Source organism: Macrosteles quadrilineatus, unplaced genomic scaffold (assembly GCF_028750875.1).
Source record: "Macrosteles quadrilineatus isolate MER2022 unplaced genomic scaffold, UCM_ALF_1.0 Scaffold_2__2_contigs__length_208266976, whole genome shotgun sequence".
Lineage (NCBI taxonomy): Eukaryota > Metazoa > Arthropoda > Insecta > Hemiptera > Cicadellidae > Macrosteles > Macrosteles quadrilineatus.
The window spans coordinates 10504380-10530285 of NW_026542595.1; the positions used below are offsets into that span (position 1 = coordinate 10504380).

General features: G+C 34.3%; 1 protein-coding gene across 12 annotated transcripts in view; it reads left to right on the top strand.

Moving 5' to 3' along the window:
• The window catches only part of LOC128986010 (RNA-binding protein Musashi homolog Rbp6), an 802253-nt gene that overhangs the window by 647886 nt on the left and 128461 nt on the right, over nt 1-25906 (top strand). Inside the window, exon 1 of one of the 12 annotated variants that reach the window (XM_054406077.1) lies at nt 7667-7765. The exons of the other annotated variants lie outside the window; for them this stretch is intronic. Within the exon in view, the coding sequence (XP_054262052.1) occupies nt 7709-7765 (57 nt within the window). The 5' untranslated portion in view covers nt 7667-7708. Of the gene's footprint in view, nt 1-7666; nt 7766-25906 lie in introns of those variants that run through there. 12 annotated transcript variants of the gene reach the window in all.

Below are 25906 nucleotides of genomic sequence, written 5' to 3' on the forward strand. Positions count from 1 at the left end.
TCTTCTAACCCCTTTTAGGCTCACCACAACTTCAGCTTGACTTCTGTTAGTACTTAGAGTCACTAGTCGACTCGTCTTCTAACCCCTTTTAGGCTCACCACAACTTCAGCTTGACTTCTGTTAGTACTTAGAGTCACTAGTCGACTCGTCTTTCCACTTGAACATTCCCCTGTCAAATCTATAACCTTTAATACGCAATGCTGCATTAGGAGTATATCCTAAGCCAGACGTATTATACAACAATTTAAACATTATTAACAAACAAAAACACGTTTTAATTTGTTATAGGATATGCAGTTAATATTTTAATCAAACCCAGTCTATGTATCTAATTCATAGAATAATGCATAGTACAGTTTTTTTTTCATATACTTGATCCTATAACAACGAGGATACACCAAAATATATGGTAATCTTAATGATCCTTAGTATACTTTAAAAATATACTTCTCAATATTTCATATACCCTTATACCCAGAAAAATTGTATACCAATTTGGTATTATACTTCCATAAAGTTTTCTATATTCTTATCACACTCATAAAAACAAACACATTATTTCTTAAATACTTTTCACCCTGTTACAGTGATAAGCAAAAGCATATCTTGACACTTTATTTTAAATGAAATATATTATAACCTTCTAGGTTAAGATTGAATCGGTGGGAGCATCTCGTACATACTGTTTTAACAAATATAAATTTAATCGAAAAATCAATATATGATTTTTTTTATAACAACTAAAATACACCATGAAAACTATATATTATTATTCATATTTATATCAAATGGCATTACAAATATTATTATAATTTTCTAGAACGAGGAGTATTTCTACACAAACTAAAGGGAGACTGAGCGACTGGCAGTAATAATTAGAGCTGCGAGCTGCGTGGCAGATCATGTATAATTCACGCTTTCTGAAAATGTTTCATATTCATCCGGCTGAAAACCTTTTCAAAATTGCGTCCCTTAAGGGCTATCTTGATGTACATTGCGATCGCAATTTGCGCGGCTTTTCAAACCCAAATTATTTGAAACATCGTCTTTCTGGGAAAGCAACAAGTCAAGTAAACTGATGGTTGCGAATATTTGTACAAATATATTATAGCTTTAAGCAATATAAAATGTTTTACCTAATATGTATTGTTAGCAATTGCATTTATGGTTGTTAAGTCACATATGCATAATATGCTGATTTACGAAACAAATTATCAATATTATATACTTAGGAATAGGTCAAATATAAGTAAATAAATAAAATTGAGATAATGACAGTTCGTCAAATACAGCTAGCCAAGCTTTATACCTCAAAACAGATGTGTGAGAAGACGGTCCCAAGTACAGCCAATCGCAATTCTTCGATGATAAATTTCCCTCAGGAATGTACGCACTAACAGGGAAGTTCATTTGCTTGCACAGTAGTATTTAGTAACCTGAACTTTCAAACTTGGCCTGGTTATTTTCTTTGTTATAATCTTGTCAAATATAAACTCTAAGCTACAACACAAAATAATGTAATTGTTACATTTTGTTACTCCCTGGATTTTGTTATCTTAAACGACAATATTACTTTAATAGATGGCTACGGTATCATAGTTTGGCAGAAATAATACATATTATAAGTTTGAAAGTGACATGCATAACATAAGAGTTAATTATAAGGAAACTAAACATTCTTCGCTAACATGAATAAAACTAGGACATAAAACTGACCATGCTAAGCTTGATCACAATAGACTCAAGGTGGTTGTTGTTAAAGAAATATTAATATATTCACAAGACAAACTCAAACAGTAAATGATGTAATCAATCACTTGTACGTCTCCCTGGCCACTTGTCTCCATCGGCGTCCTTGTTAGTCAGCTGATGGCTATCACTTATCAGCTGTTTTCTAATCAGGTGTTTCGCCGCTTGTTAGCGCGGGAAGGTTTGCGTGACACCCTGCACAATTGATTTCACTCCGCCCTTATTTACACGAATGCCGCTATTTTTAATTAACTATTCACGACAAATAACGTCTCATTATCCGCGATGTTATAACAGTTGTTGAAGTTCTTCAGATAACAAGAGACAAATGCCTTTGTACTGTAAACTATGTCACAACTATTGTTAAAAATATTTTTATTGAAATTTTTACATTAATCATCTTCTCTCTTACTGTAAAAAGTTTACTCCATCGATTCAATAATTTTTTTGGTTTAATCTCACACGCAAATTTTATTTTTAAGAAATATAAATCGTCATTGTTTATTCATTTAAACAATATTCTGATTGTCTATTAAACATTAACTATAAAAACCGCTTTAGTTATAGAAAAGTAAGTGTAAATGTTTATGTTTAATAACAAGAATTGACTCGCCTTAGTTTCAAGTTACTAAAAAAATTATCTGGGTTTATTCAGTTTGTTGTATTTTTTATATACCAACAGTAAAGGAAAGTTGTAATTTTTAATGAAATATCTTGAAAACATGATAGTAGCAAACAAAGAGAAGCAGCTGTTTCTTGTAAATACCGGAGACAATATGGCGGCTCTCTGTGGCGCCTTGGCGGGAAAGTTTGCAGCGTGAGTGACAGATCCTGTTCACAATGGCGGCCACCAAAGTCGACCAAGATCTCGTTTTGTTTGAAACGTCATAGCTTCACTTAGACTTCTGGCTGAGATGCTTTCTTATTGTTGATCTTAACCAAGAAAATGACACCGCTTGTCAGTTACCGCTCGTAATGATATTTGAAATGCAAAATACACCTACAACCATAATAATTCTTTTACACTTGTTTAGAGAATTGTGTTAGATACCACCTTTTATTTTCTTATCATTAAGAAGGAAAAGAATCCGATAACAATCTTAAATAAATAAATGATAAAAACTAACAATTAGATGTAGAACCTAACGAACATCTACAGAACAGTAACCCAATACTCAACTAACTTGGTTTGTTAGAAACCAGACACCACTACATACAGCGACACAGCAGATAGTGACCTATAGATGACTAGCAGCGGTAAAGAGTTCTTCAATATCGGATAAATGTTCAGGACTAATTTGTATAGTTTTCCCGCGGTTAGTAGTCTGTACTAAATTCGACTTTTCAAAATAAACCAATTAAATTAATAATGTATATTAAAACGAAATTAAAATCAACCTCTTTCCAAGAGTCTTTATAATCAATCCAACGTAGTCTATAGGCTGGAAATGTTAATTGGGTTGAAACTTGAGACAGGGATATTGAAACATATTTGAATTAATATTCAAACCTAACTTAAAATGAATGTTAAATAACAAAGATATTCATGTTATCCTCAGCATGGTGGGTACACCCCCTGTGCGCAGAGCTATAGTGGGGGAGGGGGATTAGAGAAGACCTCAACCAGAATTCTGGAGATGATTACGTAAGGCCGGTCGTAAACCAACCCCCATATGTTGCTTTTGCTTTCTGTTTGGTTCCACTATTTCCATCCGCCTTAAACGTTATTTTTGTTTAACATTTTCCAAAACATAGGTTAAAATACTTATGTTTTTAAAAGGTTAAAAATAAACATAAAAAGATAACATTCATAAGTTGTTCAATTTAAAGTAAATTATTAGCTTAGAATAGTCCTAAATTCTTTTAAACGAGCTCGAAACTTATTTCAATATATTTTTTAAATTGACCGTTGAATTTCTTTTCTTTTTTCGTGGATAACACAATCTATTCTCTACACTTGCTTACTTTTAGATTCCTTTACTTTTTAAATTATTAAAAAATACATTTCTACTAAATTCAACTACCCAGTCATATAAAATGTTATACAAATTAGTAAAGCACATTATTCATAGGTTTTGAAAGAATTCAAATAGATTTCAGACGAAAGATCAAGATATTAAATAGCTTAATTATTAATGAATTAAATCTAGCTATAACGCTTTAAATGGTTCACATTATGTTATTGTGTAAGCAAATTTCAATCATATCACTGAACATGGTGTATTCTACCAACTACGCCTGTAAAATTAAAGTAATACAACAAACCACAATAACTGCTCCACCAGACACATTAACAAAAATAAGCTTGTATTTTAAATTTACTTTGTAATTGTACTTTTTAAAGATACCTAACGAATACGCCTCAACACAGAGAAGTAAGGTTACTTCTCCGTAAATTCAACGTAAGCAAGTCCATCTGAAAATTACTTAAATGTACTTCTATATTGTTCTATTGTTTCTATATACAGAATATGTTCTATATTCTGTATTGTTTCTATTCACCAACCTCACATTGCCAAACGTCGTATCGAGTATGTGTTGTTGTGAGCCGTGTCGGACGTATCGGGAAGTATAATTTTATTTAACATCCGCCGTCCTGCATGGCTATGAGGCACTGAATGCCCCAATCAAGTCCGACGTATGGCGTACATACAAACGTATCCCTGGCGCTGCCAGCCCAATAAATATACAGCAGCTGCTTCTTTGAAAGTAAAATTGCTGCTATTGCTGTAATACTATTTTGGCATGAAACATGAATGTGCTTTGACGTCTTCTGATCAGTATAATCTGACATGGTACAAGCGTTAGAGATACTTTTGTAATTTTTCTTTACATTTTTAGCGATAACTAGCACAATAAAATCATAACAGATTGCACGTCCAAAATGCCTCAACATCATTTAAAATTTAACAATATTCCTATCATAAAGTAAACAACGAAACAAAGTAAAACGTCCCACAACTTCAATTTAATTTGCAGTGTCAATACTACTTTATTCAGTGTGAAAAGTCTGTATCAAATCTTACCTAAACTTTGATTAGAACTGGATCAAACGATAACGGTTCACAGCCTAAGGTTGTTTTTACCGAAAGTCCAAACTTTATCATCTTATTGCTTTGCTACACGGAATTCTAGCACTCTAAACTGTTGTTTCACTTAAAGCACCTCTTTAATCAAGTGATTGTTATCTAATTTAGCTTTCTGAACCCTTCCATTAAAGTAATTCTTTGTGGCTTAAAGTATTGTGTTTGTGGCTTGTTATTGATAGTTTTTGTCTTCTTGTGGTACTGAAATTTAGACGTTTGTATAAACTGCAAGGGTATTTAGAAATAATTTTGCCAAATGTCAAATGGTTTATTAAATTATGTTCACGGCTTTCTTAAAATGTCGAGAAATGTTCGAATTTCCAACAAAATAGGCTTGAAGTGGCTACCCTTTTTAACAACTGTTAAATTCCAAACAGCATAAATTTTACAAAATGTTTCATACCATACACATGCATTCACAAGCATTCATCATTACTACATCTTTTAGGTACTTGCAATGCTACCCGTTAGTAAAGTAAAGTTGTTGTCTTCATTATAACTATATACAATAGAGAATTAGTATTGGGTTTTATGTATAAAACTGTTTTATTGCAAAGTATACGTATATTTCAAACAAACGCTTGGTGTAGATGTGTATTTAAAGGGGTATTTCGACCCTTGTAACTGCAATAGTTTTTTCATGACCTATATCACAGAGTATCTACTTTAAAGAGACATAGTTTGTTGAAAATGAAAATTAAACACAACAAAAAGATAATAGTTCAAATTGGCTAAACAACCAAAATAAATGAACGATTTAGATTCAAATTATAATGCAGCACAGACACTTTCATCTTGTGAATTACTACTTTAAAACAAAATGTAGTAATAATAATAATAATAATAACATTTACTTATACTCCAGTATACTGCATACCCTCAAGTATGTGTTTCATAACATGATTAACAAAGTTACTAAGATAAACTTTGTAAAGTTTCCGTGATAACCCCACTTATTTATACACGATAATCATTTTAATTTGCTGTGTTGAATAAAGATAACGGTATATAATCATTCAACGTCAATACATAATCATTCAAAGTGTTAAACATAAATTTTCTAACGAACACATTGCTCGATTCCATTATTGCCCTGTATTAACCTCAAGATCAATCTCAAATCAGATATCTTGCGGGTTTTTGATTTTCAAAGTAAACATGGTAGCTTAACTTAAAAGACCTGCATTCGCCGTAAATAATAAGTAATACACTTAGGTTTAAAAGAACTTAAATTACAAATCACCAATTTCAATTAACAGTGATAGTAAAGTGGGTTCTTCGTCGGATGTTCTGCTTTTGAAAAATGGATTTATGATTATTTTTCATGATTTATATACTGTTTTAAATTATCAGAACGGTTCCTTGAACGTTTAATTATCCTGACAAACGTGACACGTTTAATAGCCTTCAAAAACACATGTTTGTTGATTAGTCTGTTTTAACTATAAACAATGCGTAATCGACCACTTTCTTCCAGATGTTGTGTAGATAAAACAGATAACACCCTCATTATGACATAATGCCTCTAGGATTTTAGGAACACCGTGCGAGAGAAGGGTTTGCCAACTAAGAAATGGTTTGTTGACATTAAAATCCAATTTCATTGAGTTTTTGTTTCGTAGGACATGGCTTAGGTAGAAACTACTTTTTCAAAACTTCAAATAACTATCAACTAGAGGAGAAAACAATTTATTCTGTTTAATATTTATTAAGATAAAGCCATAGTTTGTCTAAGGTCCGTCTTTTCTTGGCTCCTCGGCGTCGACCAACCCTTTTGTTTCAAAATCAAGGTAACTCGAGCCCGGTGTAACAATAGACCTGGCACCCTCGCTATTGATCGCCTATTATTGATTCCCCTATTGAAAGCGTGTATCACATAGGCGTCGTGGCAGAGTGTGGGTATGGTGAGGGGGGGGAGGTAGTACCCTTGAGATGACAATAGACGACTCTGGAGACGCCTAGCGTCATCATGCAGCTCTTGGATGCACTTTTGTTGAATGAGGAGTGCAAAATGTAGCGAGGTACAACCTCGGAGTGATACTACTTCATTACATAGTTTTGCATTTTTGTTTACAGTTATACATTACCTTATACGCCGTATCTCAAATGAAATAATCTTTAATGGCTATTTATATAAGTTTATATTTTTATGTTGTAATTGGTGTATCTACACGAATTTCAATTTAGTCTCATCGTATAATCAATCGTCTACAGGTAAATTTCTAAAACCATTTCTAAATTCACAATCTAGTACAACAAAAGATGTAGCAACACTATGTGGTAAAATTTAGTTAAAGTTAATTTTGAAATGAGTTAAAAAAATTCTATAAATTATTTTAATTGTCGTCTCTTCTTGAACATGGTGATTCTGTTTAATTTTAACCAACATTTATCGTCTTGCAGTTTGTTTTTTAAGTTCCTTGCAATGCATCAAAGCAGTTGTACACACTTTAAATATGCCTTAGAGAATATTGATCTATTCTTTTTTAGGTCTCTATATTTCTGCTTCGAATGCTCTACAAAAATATTTCTAACGCATATACGCAAAAAAAGCTTTTTCTACATACTGACGCTTACTTGTATTTATGTTCACCAAAAACATAGTTTACATTTATACTAGGAAAATATTAGTAACATTAGGTGTTTATTTATAAAATTAATTTTAAAAAAAGCAACTACGCTTGTTTACCCCTACCCCGGCTGCGACCCGGCGCCGACTGAGGTATCGACGACGCCAGGTGGAGGGTTGGAGGGGGTGAGGTGGGGGGAGGTGGCGCGTGCGGCCTAGCACAGGCTGGTGCCGGGTAGCACGACGTCGCCAGTAGCGCCGCGACGCCTTCTACACGACGCCGTGCCGCGTCAGTCCGTCGACCATGCTCAGCATAGCCGCCTCTAGTCGTCTCAAGTTGGAGCCCGAGCCCGTGGTCGCGGTGAGTACTCAGTGGTAGTGGGGGAGGGGGGTTGTAGGCCTTCCCCCACCACCGACCTAGTCTAGTCACAGTAGCTGTAGCCCTAGACTACATGTATCGTAATCGATACGGCACCTGTGCTGTACATCTCTAGGCCGAGACCTCCTACTAATCTATATTTTGTAATCTAATAGTAAGATAAAATTCCTGTAATTGAATCATTTGAACAACACGTTATACCGAAAGAGATATGTATTGAGATTTGTAAATATAACCTCACTTTACACTCACGCCTCGTAAACGTTACATCTTCAGGTTGTGTTCAAGTTATGATTTTCAAACGTACAAATCCAACCAAATGATTTCCAGAATTGCCTTAACTGTGCTTAATAAACTATAAACGTTTTTTGATATTATTTCCCCTCTATTTAATAAGACGATTTGTATTGCTTATATATTTATATACCATAAAGAAACGATATTTCTACCTAAATATATTTAATTTTTTTTTTATTGTGCTTCAGATATTATGAAATAAATTTATATTTACAATATAGGCTATTCTACTATTACAAATTGGAGACATTTTAAAACGACCAAACTGTATTATACAAAAATGAATTACTATTGACGTGAACAAATCTATTAATCATGCAAAATGATGATTTTAAAATCTTTGAAATTTAAAATTTTTTCTTGTTATTTTTTTTAATTTTATTTGAATTTCATATCAGACAAATAGGTTAAGAGTTAAAACGCTAATTTTGAACTCGTATAGGCCTATTAAAATATTTTTTTTTTCACAAATTTTGTTTTTGTTTCATAGATTGTAATTTAACATAAAAATAAATTATTGTATAAAGCGTAAAGTGAATTGAAATAAAGTTACTTAATATTATATTGCAAACGTATTTCTTTGTATTTACATACTAAATTAGTTGTTATTTTGCCAATCCCATTAAATCAATATACAAAATAGCTACAACATAGCTCAATTCTTTAACAACATACAAAAGTGTGGTAATATATAAAAAGAGGTAATGTTATTTCATAATCTACTTAATTTACTTGAAGAGTTTATCAAATTCCATTACCAATATTGTGTATATATCTTAGTGTAAACAAATTTTATACACCATTTTTTTACAACAACATAAATTTCCCACGTATGTTTTACAATAGCTACTTATGATTAATTCTAACCTAGCTTTTAAATTATTTTGGTTACCTTGGTTATACCTGGAATAACCAAAGCACATTAATTCATCATAATGTCGTTACAAGAGAGTCCCGTGTACAAGTAAAACGCTAAGTTTTAACGCGGCAAACCTTGTTAAAGGTTAACAATTGCTTTTACGTGTTGTTACTGGTTAAGATTTCGCATTAAAAAAATATATTTATATTTTGTTTATTAATAAAATTGTGAAACATAACCTCCACAGTTTTATAAATTATTTGGCTACTATGTAGATATAGCACTGACCATAGTTTCTATGAAACACAGCAGTCAAATTTAGATAATACGCCAAACATTCCAAAACGTTTTTGTAAAAAAACCTTACAATCATTCATTTAATTTTAGGTATTACTATAATCGCAAGTGTATTTCGCATGAGTTTGTGCATCATTTAGACTAGCTACGCTTACGAGTATGCAAAAGGTTGGACAAGTTTTAGGGGCAAATATCTTTTATGTAAAAAAAGGCTATTAAAGTTAATCTGTAGAGTTTTCAAGAGACTGATATGTTATAACAATGTTCAGAAAGACACTTCTCATTTAAAGTACATAAAATGCCTTTTTCTATAAGCAATCAAGAAACGTCTGCACCTCTGTAAGTTTCACCGAATCAATAAAACACATAGAAGACTACTCTGATTCAACCTGGTGCATATGTTTGTCTTGAGATATAAATTAAAATATGTGTAATATTATTTCCCGCAAAACTAAATGCATACATTTTATTTTTCATACAAATTTAACTTTTTTACGTATTGTCTTATCTCTTTAGAGAATATCAGACAACAAATAATTGAAAATGCAGCCTAAAAAAATATATTTCACAAAAAACATTTAAAGTAGACGATCTTTTTAAACTTAAATCTCAATAGAATACATGTTTAATGTGTTTTAATGTTGAACACCGTGGTTTTAATGTTAGGTGTGTAAATCAGCGGACTTTCAATCTGCGTTTACGGGAACGGGAACCTCTACGAATATTTACGTTTATAAGTAAAAGTCACGGAAAAAACAACTCAAGAAGATGGTTTTAGTATTTATAGCAGAAAGAGAGAGAATCAATCTCCACTCGTATTCCGTGGACCGCCGTAGAAGCTGTTTGTTTACCTGACCAGCTAATTGTTGCTAAACAAAGATCTGTTTCCAGAAGATCCGAAACGTAGGAATTCCCTCACAACAACGCGTTTCGCACAGTTGTATAATCGCCCGTGTATAATCAGTTGTTTTTCAAATTCTTGGGCAACAACTCATCAGCTTTATTATTTACATGACAAAAACTGAAAAAATGAAATAAATATGACATAGGGTTGTTATAATCAATGGTATTGGAGTAGGTAAGTGTACGACAACAGACCATCCTTTTAAGCATATATGGACATAAATCACAACGTACACTTCCAAAAGTATTAAGGTATGAAATACAGAAAGTTAAGAATGTGCGTATAATTAAAAGGTATAACAAGACCATAATTTTTAAGTAATGATAATGTTTCATTCCAACAGCTTTAAGTTTGTTCAAACAACAAGTAGAAAATAGAGCGACTGTAATATGTATTTTACTTTTAAAATACAATAAACAAACAATTAAGTAGGGTATTTACGTTGTTTGTATGAAACTATATTTAGATTTTTACTTTTACGTGACGACAAATTCAAAAATGGTGATAATCCTATTTAAATTGATAATTATATTTATTTTTCTGTTTGTGTCAATTCTTAGAAATTATTTTTACAGTTAATCTTAGTTAAGCTACAATTAAAACGTGTTTTCAGAAAATTAAGGTGTGAATGACGACTATATAACTTTTATTGGCCGACATTAAAAAATCGTATAGAAAAGTATTCCTGGAAACCTTTACCAAAATTTTCTATTCATTTTAATTTTAAAAATAAAACACAAAATCCTAAGGTTGCAGAACTTTTGAAGAACAAACAAAAGAAAAGTCTGTAATTTAACCAAAAACTTCGGCACAATATATTGGGCACCAGAAATCCGGCTTGACTCTACCTCGGCGGTTTTTAAGTTAGAAAACAAACATCGAATCGTGCGTTACACTTGATACATGTGCGGACACGGGCGTTTGTCATACGAGCAAATAAAATCGGAGAAATCGGTGAGGCGTTTGGCGTAAAAACAGACCTTCTTTGCCGCCGCTAAAATATGCACTGCCCGCCTTATACTTAAGTCATTTATTTCCAACTTGTGGAAATTTATTTTTACAAACATTCTGCCCCTCCCCGCTCGTTGTGGTGCCGTAATTTTTACGACTCGCTTCGAAACTCTGCTCCCCATCGCGAGATATTATAATTTTTCTCTTTAAATGTTTTTCTTGAAAGCTCTGATTTGCAAAGTGCCCATCACTCTTGCTCGGAACTGTTTGAATAAAGATCCTTTCCTTGGATCATTGACCTGGTTTTATGCCACATTGTTTCGCAGACATGAACTTTAAGTGTTTATACAACGTAATCAGTTCTATAAATATCATATCCTTTAAGATAACACTAATTTATCCTTTGAGTGTAGAGCAAATTTATATTAGTACACTTATGATGTATTTTAATTTTACGATGTATCAACTTTGAATAGTTTTCAGTACTCATTACGACTAGATTACTTTTAATTTCACTTATAGCTATAATTTGTAATTGCTTCAAGTCTGTTATAAGTAAATATTGAAATTTTTTTTGCAATAGGTCTTTGAGGAACGAAGAGTATTATCATAATTTTACATGCAACCCACACAGAAGGGACGGCAGCCTGCTCGCCTGACCATGTAGAAGATTAAGCTCGGAAGACTGGTCTTAATAATATTTGAAGCGAAATTGTTTTGCACCCGATAAAAGTAACTTGACCTTTTTCAGAAATTTCAGTTCTATCTAAAGTGTAATTAAAATGAAGATGTTAAGTGAATAAAAGTCTTGTTTGGCGAGTTACGAGGGTATTTCTTATAATATTTATCATTTTTTTTAATTACTAGTATTTAAAGAGATTGTTGACCTATTTAGGGTTATAGATAAAAACGCCTGTAATAAACAAATGATAAAGACGCGTTCCTTAGTTTACTAACGTTATTTGTTAGTAATTATAAATTGTAAAGTTACTAAACTTTAAAATTCTTAAGCAACCATTTGAACAGGCGTAACTGATTTATGGATTCCTCTAGAAGTACAGTTTATAAAGCCTGGAGCGCATGTATCCTAAGTTTGAGTTGAGTAATCAAGATTTAGCTGTATATTAGGTGATATTTTTTACAATTTAAAAATCAACTAGTAAACTTGTAATAGATTTCTTATACATAATTAGAGAGTAAATTATTCCTTGCTATGAAAAAAAGCTCAGAAAAAATATCGTCTCTTTTTTAATATAAAGGTAGTCTACTTTCTTCAAATTTGTTTTAAGCACGTGGAAAGGAATTGTATTACACACTAAAAAATGGATACATTAGAGGAGTAGTAGTTTTAAAACGAATGTAGACGAACAAGAGTAAAGACTCGTAAGTAGTTAGCGTATGAGTAGAACGTATGTGCTACATAACAGTTCTATAACAATTCCATTCTATATTGAAACCCATTTGAACCAGCTGATATATTCACAACATCAGGATATAATAATACTCGATAATTGAGATGATACACAATGTATGCTGCAATTAAAATGATTGCACCTTTCACTTAGTGGACTTTGTAAAGGAAAATGAGAGAGGAAGGAAGCAAGAAACTCTTTACGAATGTTTTCTTCCACGCCCCTCTCACCGAATATTTCACATTTTGAACAATGACAACATAAAAGGCTGTGATACTGTTTAACGGATCCGAAAAGAAATTTTTGTCTTTCCCCTTAAGCGTTATAATTAATTTTTGTTGGAGAGGCTTACTGAACCATTCCCTGCGTCATATTTATATGACACGGTTTTTTTTTATTTTAGCTGATAGTTATCATTAAACTGAAGTTGTTAGTGAATGAATTAAGAATGTTAGTCCAAGAGAATGAAAATAATTTAAAGGGTAAATTTTAAATGGAAATACTGTTGACTATGTTATTAGAATATTTGTTGTTTTGCATACACAACACAATGTTCATGTTTCATAATTTTTGATTTGACTTAATAAAATTAACAAAATAATTGAAGAGACATTAAAAAGTAAAATGGTTTAATTTGGAATGATTATACACGAATACAAATACAAAAGTGTAATAAAATAATTATTCTATTGTATATAAAATTCACAATAATTACTTTTAATTTTTAGTCTCGCATTTTTTAAATACATCAAGCATAGGCCTGCTCGTAAATAAAATATAGCCTACACTTTTACACTGAACTTAACTAATTATATCTGATTATTTAGAAAACTACTGATTATATTTTTTAAAGGTGCCGTACAAATTTCTTTAATCATTTTTAACCTTGAGGTCATGCTTATAAAAGTGTTAAAAGTCGCTGAGAGTATTCGTGCAAGGAACTGGAACGCAAAACTTAATTATTCCTTCCAAAAGTTTAACTTTTAAAACACCTATTTTGGAATCTCACGTAAAACGTTTTGTTGCCTTTTAATGACTGCCTTTTTTTATGTTTTATCTTCTTACATACCACCTGGAAGTCAAACAATGTAGCATATAATTTACATTAAAACATGAACAGTTGCTTTCACTTGATTCGATATGTCAACAAGCTTATACGTTGACAATGAAAGGAATGCAACGACATATAATTTTGAACTTTTGATAACTTATCTTAAGACTTGAGTGTGTCTTTTGTCATGATATAAAAGCTTTTCGTTGTTCTATTGTACATTGGAGTAGTAGTTCTTATGTCAATGTAAACTAAAAACATTAATAGCAAAAACAAAACCCTTTATTTAACAACACATATATTTGCTCAATGTAATGTGTTAAAAACACTCGTAATTTGGTTGCAAAATTTTGCAAAATTTACATCATAAGATTTACTTACAAAAATTAATAAACTATTTATTAATGCCATTATACGGTTATAAGAGAAATTTTGCTTTTATTGATCCTGTGAAATAATTATTCATATAGCAAGTCACCGATGGAAAAAGGAAATATTTAAACTTAAATGGTTGAAAAATATAACGATTAAATTAAATCCGTCCCTAAGACGGTGCAAAGAAATTCTGCTGAAAGAAAGTTTTGCCCTTTCTCTATCGCTCCCCTATACAGACGCGTCACAAATTATTCCCCTCCCTTCCCGACATTTTGCCTCCTTCCGAAACACCCTTGCCCTTCAAAACCAAAACAAGCCTATCGATGTGCTGCTAGCGGCGGCGTCTATGTCTGGATACGCGAGCAGAGAGGTGCACTAAAACTATCATGCTTGTTTGATCAGCAGATTCAGGTTTTGGATATTATAAAGTACACCTTATGGAATCATGTTAATGATAATAACTTCCATTTTAATCTCTCAAAATAGTATTGAGAATTAAAAGCCTTCAAAAGTGTTAATCATTATTATTTTGATTCTTTCTTATAAACACTGGGAAGTAAAAATATAAACTCCTCATGAAAAGCCGACAGTCAAACGATGCAAGGAACAAAACGTTTTAAAGAAAGGTTGAGGGGGAAATCCCAACTCTTTGAGAAGCGTTTTAACAAGCAAAATCATAATAGGGAAGGTGAAGCGTTTTACGCGTAAACTCCAAATTAGGGAGTTCAAAGTTGCGCGCGTGTAAAGAATAATTATGTGTTGTTCCTAGAGTGCTGGGCGCGCGGCACAGTGCTGCTTGGGAACAATTTTATTAACGTCTGCTCTTAGACTCTATCAGCGCTCAGATTTTCCAACTTGGAAAGAGCGCTTCCGACAGTCTATGCAAACTTTCAAACGCGATAAGAAAAAAAACTAGCTTTGAAACGGCTGTAGCATAATAAGCGGCGCTATTTAATCGTATTGAAACGTTCCAACTTCTGTCCATTCTCTGTTGAGCTTTAGTTTTCTTACCTCCGTGTTAACGACGATAACAAATTCAGCATACTTTGAACTTTAAATATATTTCTCGAAGGTTGTAGCAATTTCTTTAAGCAATCACAATATTTTTATTTAATTATTTTGTTTACAAAATATTGGTAGACCTATTCTGTGTTAGTAAAGTATTAACAAAATTTGAACTAGTCTTAGTGAGTTGTTAAGATAATTTACATAATAAAGCGTTAGAGAACATGTTATCCCAGACTTTCGGCTACGGCAGTAACTATTACTTATAAAAGAACACATTCAGCATAGTCTTATAGCGATGTATTGTATGCAGATTAGTCGTTACTAAATTTTGCTAATGAGAAATCATATTTCACTTAACCATGAGTCATTTCAAGTTATTTAAATTGTTTAGAGACGACGTTTATACTTCCCGTTTTGATAGATTTCCTTAGTTCTGATTAACCTACCAGCATTACACAGTACACGTCCCCAGAGTTCTACACCCTCCAGCCCACGCAGGTTTGAGGAGCCTCCATCGTAGATTCTTTCAACCTGTAAGCGAGTTTTCCCTGGACCTTGCACTTCCACCCCTCTGCTCGGCTCCCCTGCGTCGCCTCTCAAAGGGCGCGACTAGGGGTGAACTGTGAACCAGTCTTGTCGGAGGGGTCTTGGCTCAGTCTTGCATCGATTTTGAACTTGCACACTACTAACTTGTCTTTTTGTTTGGTAGTAACGGCTGTGCAGACCGAGTCGGTCTCGTTCTTTGTCTCTTCGCATTTTGTTACTATTAGTTAGCTTGTGTTGTATTTACTCGGGTGTGCACTTGTCTTGAGCGTCATGTTTCAACTCTCCAGTCTTTTGGAAGATCAAGTGGAGGTATGTTTTATGTTTCAATCTGTATAATTTATGTCATTAATTGCATTTTATACTTCTCAAGAGGACGGGCTTAGGTTAATCACTTGTAGATTTCTAAACGTCTCAGTGAAATAGTATTACTTTGGCAAATAATGTATATTTCCGGGTTTTGGAGATGTACACAAAATAAATTAACAGACGTTGTGAAACTTAATAACCCCTACTTATTCGCTTGTATGTTTACCGATAAAATAGGCCTACTTGGTGTTATTCGATAACGCATCCGTTAGTTAGTCTGACGGTAAATACAGATACATGTATCGTAGTAGCTAGCAGCCAAATGTCCTACACGGCCCGTCTAGTGTCTACACAGGTGTAGCATATCTACAGGGATCTATCCATGTTTCCGGCCAAGTGTCCTAGTTCGGCTACATTAGACTGAGAGGATCCACTTCTGATTCATATGCCAGCATCTAATCCACTTAAAATGTTGAGATATAATCCCACACCTAGTCCTCTCTCAGAATATCGTATATAGCTCTGAACAAGAGCAGAACTTAAATTAACGCCCATTCGTTTTGTATCGATTGCATGCTTTATATACAAAAACCAAACCTTTTTAGTATTGATATGTATAAGATCCACATGTAATCAGATTGATAAGATATATATATTTCAATATACAGTAAAACCAAGACTCTCATGGGGATTATTAAATAAGACATTTTATCAAGGTTGACTTCTTATTGAGGTTTGCAGCATGTGATTAGGAGTAAAATAAATTCACACTTGTTATCAATGGTGATTTGTTATCGAGGGTCTTCTTATCGAGGTTCCACCGGCAAATACCATTCGGCGAAATTAAAACAATAAATGAATACTGTTATAAGAGTGTTTTTACATAACTACATAACATTGCCCTACTTAAGATGCCCTTAGTTCATAGCAATGTATAATTTGGTATTTGGGCGTGTAGCCAAAACTGCACCAGAACATTACTATTAAATATAAATTAATACACAATATATGAACACAGCTTACATGAGTATTTCTTAATGATAAAAGGTAAACATTGAATTATTTACAGTATGAAATTATTCCAGTCACAAGATCTTAAAATAAAAATAGATTTTTACAGTGGTTTACGAAACGATCGCGTACACTACTTTACCTACGACCGGTTTTACTAATTATCACTTCTCAAAACTTCTAAGAGAGGTTATGTTTTCGTTTATAACCTCTCATTGCCAAGAACATTGATGCAACGACTCATTGTAACAATCACTAATTGCAAAAATCGTTACAATTTAAATTGGTAAACAGCTGATTAGTTGAAGTTCAAAGCATTACTATTTTACTTCTTCTCTCTCAATCCATGGACCTCATTGGTCCGTTGGCGTGTTAAACCATGTTAAACTATGCTGTTATGTAAGTAAACTATGCTGTTACGTGAAACTTTTAATTCTAATAACTGAACTGAAACGGCTACTTAAAAAAAAAAACTATATAACTAGGTAAAATATATAACGATTCCTCCCTATTTTAGAGAATGTTCATTTAAAAGTTCATCCTTTTAATGTGTTTCTTGATTCTCATTTAACAGTGAATGATAGAAACATCTGGTTGTGAGCATGCATTTTACACTTTGGCATTATATGAACACAGCTATTGAGGCATGTTTATTTCTTATTAATAAAAGGTAAACGTTGAATTATGTACAATATGAAATTATTGCATTCATCGGATCAATATCAAAATACAAGATATATTTTTAAATAGACAGTAAAACAATTACAATAGGTAACTACTAAAATATAAGCTATGCAATACTTCATAGTTCATAATGTATAATGCCTCATCCCAATTTAGTAAAGTAGTCGATAAGAAGATATTCAAGATTACATATTGACCCAGCAATCTTTGGTCCAATTCTGTATCGACCTCGTAATAACAACGCGTTGTTTGCACCTCAGGGCTTCATAGATTCAAAAGACAACATGACGATTTCACTACACTATTTTTTTGTGTTTGTTAATACTGAAACGTAAATAGCTCTAAATAAAATATTCAGGATGTAAGTTCTATAGTAAATACTATGTTACCTCATTAAACATGTAAATCGATGAGATTAGGGTTCGAAAGCTCAGAAAATGTTCAAACTGCTAACATTCATTTCATGTTATAACTTTTAACCAGTTATAGAATAAACCCGACTTAAATTACATCATCGTACATTTATTTTTTTAAACTTCTGTTTTAGTTTGACGATTTTTGGGATTCTGCTTATTTACAATCGAAGTATCAATAATATTAGGGTAACTATAATGAAGTTATAATAATAATAAATAGCAAATACTAAACTGAACCTTAAATTAATTAAAACCCGGTTAGCTTTTATCACTATAAAACATATTATAAAATTACATTATCCTATAGTAAAAAAAACATAAACAGTGAAATTGAGACTCTTATGAAAGATCCATACTAATTCAATATTGTTTCACTCTTACAGTAAAACATGTGTATGTCAAAAACATTACATTAACACATAACATATAAAAACAATCACACACTCTAGCGGTTGAAGTAAGGAGTGCGTTTCAAGAGTTATGAAGTCTAATAACATCAATTAATACTATAATTTATAAAACGCGATATTTTACAAAATAACGAGGGACGTAGTTTCAGAGGTTGACAAAAGGGATTTAAAACACAAAATGTTGACATGCCATTGTACTTTGACGCGTCATGATGGCACACATACAGTACTTATGTACAAACGATACGCACATATAGCCTTTGACGGGGTAAAAATATAACAAGCCCTTGAATGGGGCTTTGTGTCCCCAGTTCTTTGACGCCCCACCCGTGTTGTGTTTTTGTTATTTTAATTATAAAGCGGTAACTAATTTATATGCTGTTGATTTTTTTCTCACTCCTAACTTCCTATGAATGTTTGTTGGCCGATGTATTATATGAATTAAAATCAAATGCATGGATGCAACGATTGATACCTTTATCAGACAACAATGCCACTATAAATGCTCCCAAAAGTATTGCGCTAACAGTTTAATAGTTAAACATTCATTGATTGAATTTACGTTTTAAATTGCCATTCTTAAAAGGTTAGTTCAAAGTTTGAGTAGATGTTTTTCTTTCTGTACTCAAAAGATTTACTCTTTCACTCAGTAACACATTTTATTTCGATCTCAACGCTTTGCTGTTGTACCACTCTTATTAAGAATTTAACACGTGTTTAAATTACTAAATTATACATTTACTCCATTTATCCGAACGATACATTTTATATTTCGAAATCATGTAAAATAGATTAGTAAAAGCAAAATAAAGTCTTATTATATGAAAATGATTTATTTGCTCGATAGTATTTACTATAAAGGGTAAATAGAAAACTTTTTTGAGTACAGACAAAGGTACAAATATACAAAATATTAATATAAGTATAAATACAAAATAAATAGGATTAGAAAATGGTATAGGTTTTACTAAAATTGTGTTGCCGTATCAGTTGTGAATACCGTATCGTCAAATACACTAAATGTACTATCTTAGAGCATCTAACAACTTGATAACATAACTTATATACTGCGGGAATACTGTCATTTTATGACTCTAAGGGGAGGTTCCAAACAAATGTATACACTACGTAGGTTTTTATTTAATTATGCGAAAATAACGTTAGTTTATATTGCTGTAACCGTTTGTAACTTATTAGACGACTTTATTATTAACAAATAAAAAAATAATTTCTACTCGTTTGAATGCATGAATTATAAGTTATATAAACTGTTGTACTAAGAAACCAGATGAACTAAGGGAAAATTTAAGTTGCATTTTACATTTTCTTCAAAAAGTCGAAGCGTCATATAAACGAGCCTTTCATTACACCGGTACAACATGTCGTCTCAATGAATACCTTCTGAACTACGGCAGTAAATAAAACACACGAAACACGATAAATTCAGTTGAACCTGACGTTTCGGTGGCAACGACTTTACAGTAAATTGAATCTCTTCAACAAAAGGAGTTTTCCTCAAGTTGTGAAAATAAAACGCAAATAAATGTACCATTCTAAAAATATTATTTATTTATTAATTTTGTTTATTTTTTTTCTTAAAAACTACCCTTTTAGAGGAATTAAACTTTGTCATTGATTTTGTAAGAACTTGAATGTTACTTGCTTAGTCTATGGTTTTACTCTTTTGAAAAAAATTAAAAGCTTTGGATGCATAACTTGAAAAATGTGCTACAAAAAACTAGTTTAGCCTGTTCTAAAACCATTCCAATATTTTGATTTACGTGAACTTAGATCCAAACATAACCTAATTTTAATAAAATATAAAAGTAAATATAAAAAAAAACAATTGTGGTATGATCTTGATGCAGTTTTATTTTTTATTTCTCCTATCTTACAGAAATAATGAAGTTTGTGTTGGTCTCTTCGTTTGTTGGACAACCGAAAGTATTAAGCTGGGTTTTCCTAGACGCGGAGTCGGCCAGCGGAGAGCGGACAACGGAGAGCGGAATTGAAATTAACATGGCATTCCGCTCCGCTGCTAGGAAAACAGTAACATTAAATTACGTAAGACAAGCTGAGTCCGCTCTCCGTTGTCCGCTCTCCGCTGGCCGACTCCGCGTCTAGGAAAACCCAGCAAGGAAGAGTTGGTATAAAAGGTACAGTTTGTTGTTGATGGATACAGCAGCGTGTCTACGCGACAAGATCCTTCCGTAGAAATAATCCGTAGAGAAACTAAAATTAACAAAATCAAACTTCATAATTACTTCCATGGCTACGGTTCGTTTGGTGTAGCTTACTATTATTATTTTGTATTTTGTATGTACTGTATTATTCAACTGAAATTTACTCAAATCCTGCTTAGTAAATTAGATTTTTAGTAAATATAATCTATATTAATATATTTTTGTGTGTGTTTATTTAGGAAGATAATTTTAGTCTAACCTTGGAAATTCTATAAATTGTGTTTGAAGATTAAAATTACCAATATTTAGATTTAAATATTAGAGTTCATTACAAATATCAGACATTTCATTTTATAAATACAATTTTATATCGGCGAAGTCCTGCACTGCGACAGTGAAGCGGTCGTGTGAAGTTTGTCAATACCAATCATGCACCTTGCCCCACAATGTGAGGTCCATGTATGTTATGTAGCAGGGTAGCATACACTAGCATGCCGAAGGGGTGAGGGGGGGGGCAAAAGTTGGCCGATCAATTGATTAAGGCCAACAAGGCCTCGTCCTGGGACCACTGACGTTTACGGTCCAAATTAATTATCACCCATTATGACTAGCGCTGAACAGTCGGACACGTTGCAATCGAGACGTGTCGACCCATATGGCCTGTTATTGCAAAAACGGGCACCACCTCTGTTTGGGACAGTTTATATCACACCATTAAATAAAAAGGGATATTCTACAAGCGAATCGATGTTCCATGTTCCCGACCGTTATCGCTTGTGAGTCAATGCGTTTGAATTGTTCTCTGTGATGAAGCGAATATTGTTGTTCAAGTATTGCAGTTGTATGTCTATTTTCCATGACTACCTCCGCCATAATTTAGGAGTCCGGTAGTTTTTAGGAGTAAACTAAATACAAAACTGCGTGCAAGATGCCACATAAAATATTTTCTTTCCGCGAATCGTTAGGCGCTTTAACACTTTATCAACTAAATTTCCATCCGACTGCACAATTGCCGGATTACTACCTTCATAAGCAAATAAGCCTTCGTCCCAATGATATTATCTTTCCTACGTATACCCACGCCTATTGTCTAAGCCAGTAGAGTCCCTGATGCGACGCACAAACGCAATAACCACGATTGCATCGTCAGTCTGCCTATTATTTTTATGCTCGAAATATTTGGACTTTCGCCAATAACGACCTTATATTTTAATTGCGACTTAACCCAGCCGAATCGCTTTAATGGCTCCAGTCTAACTGCCGCTGCTCGTTAGATTTCGACGTTCAAAACATACGTTGCTTCATATTTGTTATGAAACATTCCTTAATATTTTTGTTTATCTATTAATGTTTTATTTATTTTATTTGTATTTCATCTTTTTTTCAAGGTTTGTAATCTTTATAACACACTGCACACTAAATTGAATTATTTACATCTACGTATGTTTGTTTAAACATAAAGTCAGAAAGATATAATTGGCTGTCTACATAGCCCAATAAAAACAGAAAACCCCTAATATAGTGATTAACAATATATGTTTACTATGTACTCGTAGAGACAACAAAAGTACAATTGATGCATTGATAGTTATAATAGTTTTCGTAGGGAAACCTGAAGCAGGCGAAAAATATTGAGTAAAGGGAAGTTCTCTTAGTTAAACATTGCAAACAATATTAAAAGTAGATAGAGTCTATATTTTTTTAAATAATGTAAGTACAGATTCAATTTTTTTTTTTAACGATACATTTGGACGGTGGGAAATCAGAGTGGTCACCGAAAATTGTCCATCCCGATGATTACTTATTATTATTAACACCGTGAACTGTGTCGCGACTTTTTAACCTCCTCTAGCTTGGAACTGCACAGTGGCAGGCAAATGACCATTATCTGACAAGAGGTCCTAGCTAACAACGTGGTTACCATCATTTAACTCGACCTTTCATTAAAAATCCGAATCAGCAAATAGCATTGTACCCGCAACCGCTAGGCTGGTCCAACCCAACAAAATAGTCGCTTAGTTGAATTACTGTTTACACAATTAAGGTATAGTTGAAGACTTTCATTGCTTATATTATTATTCCTTATAAAACGTAAAATTGGCGCAAAGATATAGTAATAGAGGTTTTATTTATTTATAATTTAGATGAAATTGAAGGCGGAAACAATTAATAATGTCTTAAAAATAAATCCAAGGAAACATGAACGCATTAGTTTATTAAAACCTTTATTCATGAATAGACCATTCCCATTTTAAAGCTGTGGCCAGTTTTTTAATCAAAATAAACCTAGTTTAGTGGAGCCATCAACAGTAAATGCTAATGTTGAAACTACTGATTTCTGTCGAATATTCAAACGATAAACCTAGCCAAAATGAAAGTAAAACTGAAAGTTAAAGCGTGTGGAGTTTTACATTAATTATAGCAGAACCCAAATACTAAAGAGCAAAGAGGAATTTCAAGTTTTGAATGGTCTGTTCAAAGATGCTCTTTTTCAATAAAACAGTGAAAGGGATATCTACTCCAGCATTAAAAAGTCTATTATGAACCTTATTCGTAACATGACAATACGTACATTTCACTACGGTATTATTCAATTCAGTAATTTTTAGTGAAATATTACTGCCCCAATAAGATAATATCCCAATATTTCTTAGTATAAGGGCATTATTGTATAACAATCTAGTTATAAAGACATGGCATCCTTCAAAACTGCTCTTTACTTTAGATGAGACATTGTTTTTCGTGGTATTGTAGAGACATTTTCTGAAATTTGTTTTGTTAACACACCTCCATTTAAGACCATGTGACCTGTTATATTGAATAATCGTTTTTTATTTTTATCAATAATGAAATTAATGTGTTTTTTCGAGAGGGTTTTACATAAATTAACAAGTATGACTGATAAAACAAGGGATTTAATATGGTTTGTAAAAATGGATAGAAACCCCCAATATACACGTTGAGAAGAACAATCGTCGATCTACAGGTTGTTACCAACGCAATGTGGTTGTTATGGTTCCATAGCCAGTGACCTGAGGACCGAAACAAAGCAGCCTTGCCCGCGTGTCGTCCATCATACAAACTATGCCGCGACCAAATTGGAAGAACAATGTCGCAATGTGGTTGTTATGGTTCCATAGCTAGTGACCTGAGGACCAACACAAAGCAGCCTGGCCCGCGTGTCGTCCGTCATACAAACTATGCCGTGACCAAGTTGCAAGAACAATGTCGCAATGTGGTTGTTATGGTTCCATAGCTAGTGACCTGAGGACCAACACAAAGCAGCCTGGCCCGCGTGTCGTCCGTCATACAAACTATGCCGTGACCAAGTTGGAAGAACAATGTCGCAATGTGTTTGTTATGGTTCCATAGCCAGTGGCCTGAGGACCAACACAAAGCAGCCTGGCCCGCGTGTCGTCCGTCATACAAACTATGCCGTGACCAAGTTGGAAGAACAATGTCGCAATGTGGTTGTTATGGTTCCATAGCCAGTGGCCTGAGGACCAACACAATGCAGCCTGGCCCGCGTGTCGTCCGTCATACAAACTATGCCGTGACCAAGTTGCAAGAACAATGTCGCAATGTGGTTGTTATGGTTCCATAGCTAGTGACCTGAGGACCAACACAAAGCAGCCTGGCCCGCGTGTCGTCCGTCATACAAACTATGCCGTGACCAAGTTGGAAGAACAATGTCGCAATGTGTTTGTTATGGTTCCATAGCCAGTGGCCTGAGGACCAACACAAAGCAGCCTGGCCCGCGTGTCGTCCGTCATACAAACTATGCCGTGACCAAGTTGGAAGAACAATGTCGCAATGTGGTTGTTATGGTTCCATAGCCAGTGGCCTGAGGACCAACACAAAGCAGCCTGGCCCGCGTGTCGTCCGTCATACAAACTATGCCGTGACCAAGTTGGAAGAACAATGTCGCAATGTGGTTGTTATGGTTCCATAGCCAGTGGCCTGAGGACCAACACAAAGCAGCCTGGCCCGCGTGTCGTCCGTCATACAAACTATGCCGTGACCAAGTTGGAAGAACAATGTCGCAATGTGTTTGCTATGGTTCGATAGCTAGTGACCTGAGGACCAACACAAAGCAGCCTGGCCCGCGTGTCGTCCGTCATACAAACTATGCCGTGACCAATTTGCAAGAACAATGTCGCAATGTGTTTGTTATGGTTCCATAGCTAGTGACCTGAGGACCAACACAAAGCAGCCTTGACCTGCGTGTCGTCCGTCATACAAAATATGCCGCGACCAAGTTGGAAGAACAAAGTCGCAATGTGTTTGTTATGGTTCCATAGCCAGTGGCCTGAGGACCAACACAAAGCAGCCTTACCCGCGTGTCGTCCATCATACAAACTATGCCGCGACCAAGTTGGAAGAACAATGTCGCAATGTGGTTGTTATGGTTCCATAGCTAGTGACCTGAGGACCAACACAAAGCAGCCTGGCCCGCGTGTCGTCCGTCATACAAACTATGCCGTGACCAAGTTGGAAGAACAATGTCGCAATGTGTTTGTTATGGTTCGATAGCTAGTGACCTGAGGACCAACACAAAGCAGCCTGGCCCGCGTGTCGTCCTTCATACAAACTATGCCGTGACCAAGTTGCAAGAACAATGTCGCAATGTGTTTGTTATGGTTCCATAGCTAGTGACCTGAGGACCAACACAAAGCAGCCTTGACCTGCGTGTCGTCCGTCATACAAACTATGCCGCGACCAAGTTGGAAGAACAAAGTCGCAATGTGTTTGTTATGGTTCCATAGCTAGTGACCTGAGGACCAACACAAAGCAGCCTGGCCCGCGTGTCGTCCGTCATACAAACTATGCCGCGACCAAGTTGGAAGAACAATGTCGCAATGTGTTTGTTATGGTTCCATAGCTAGTGACCTGAGGACTGACACAAAGCAGCCTGGCCCGCGTGTTCCATCACACCAACTAAAATGCCGGGACCAAGTTGGAAGAACAATGTCGCAATGTGGTTGTTATGGTTCCATAGCCAGTGGCCTGAGGACCAACACAAAGCAGCCTGGCCCGCGTGTCGTCCGTCATACAAACTATGCCGTGACCAAGTTGGAAGAACAATGTCGCAATGTGGTTGTTATGGTTCCATAGCCAGTGGCCTGAGGACCGATACAAAGCCACGCAGCCATGCAGCCTGGCACGCGTGTCGTCTGTCACACAAACTATGCCGTGACCAAGTTGGAAGAACAATGTCGCAATGTGGTTGTTATGGTTCTATAGCCAGTGACCTGAGGACCGACACAAAGCAGCCTTGACCTGCGTGTCGTCCGTCATACAAACTATGCCGTGACCAAGTTGGAGGAACAATGTCGCAATGTGGTTGTTATGGTTCTATAGCCAGTGACCTGAGGACCGACACAAAGCAGCCTTGACCTGCGTGTCGTCCGTC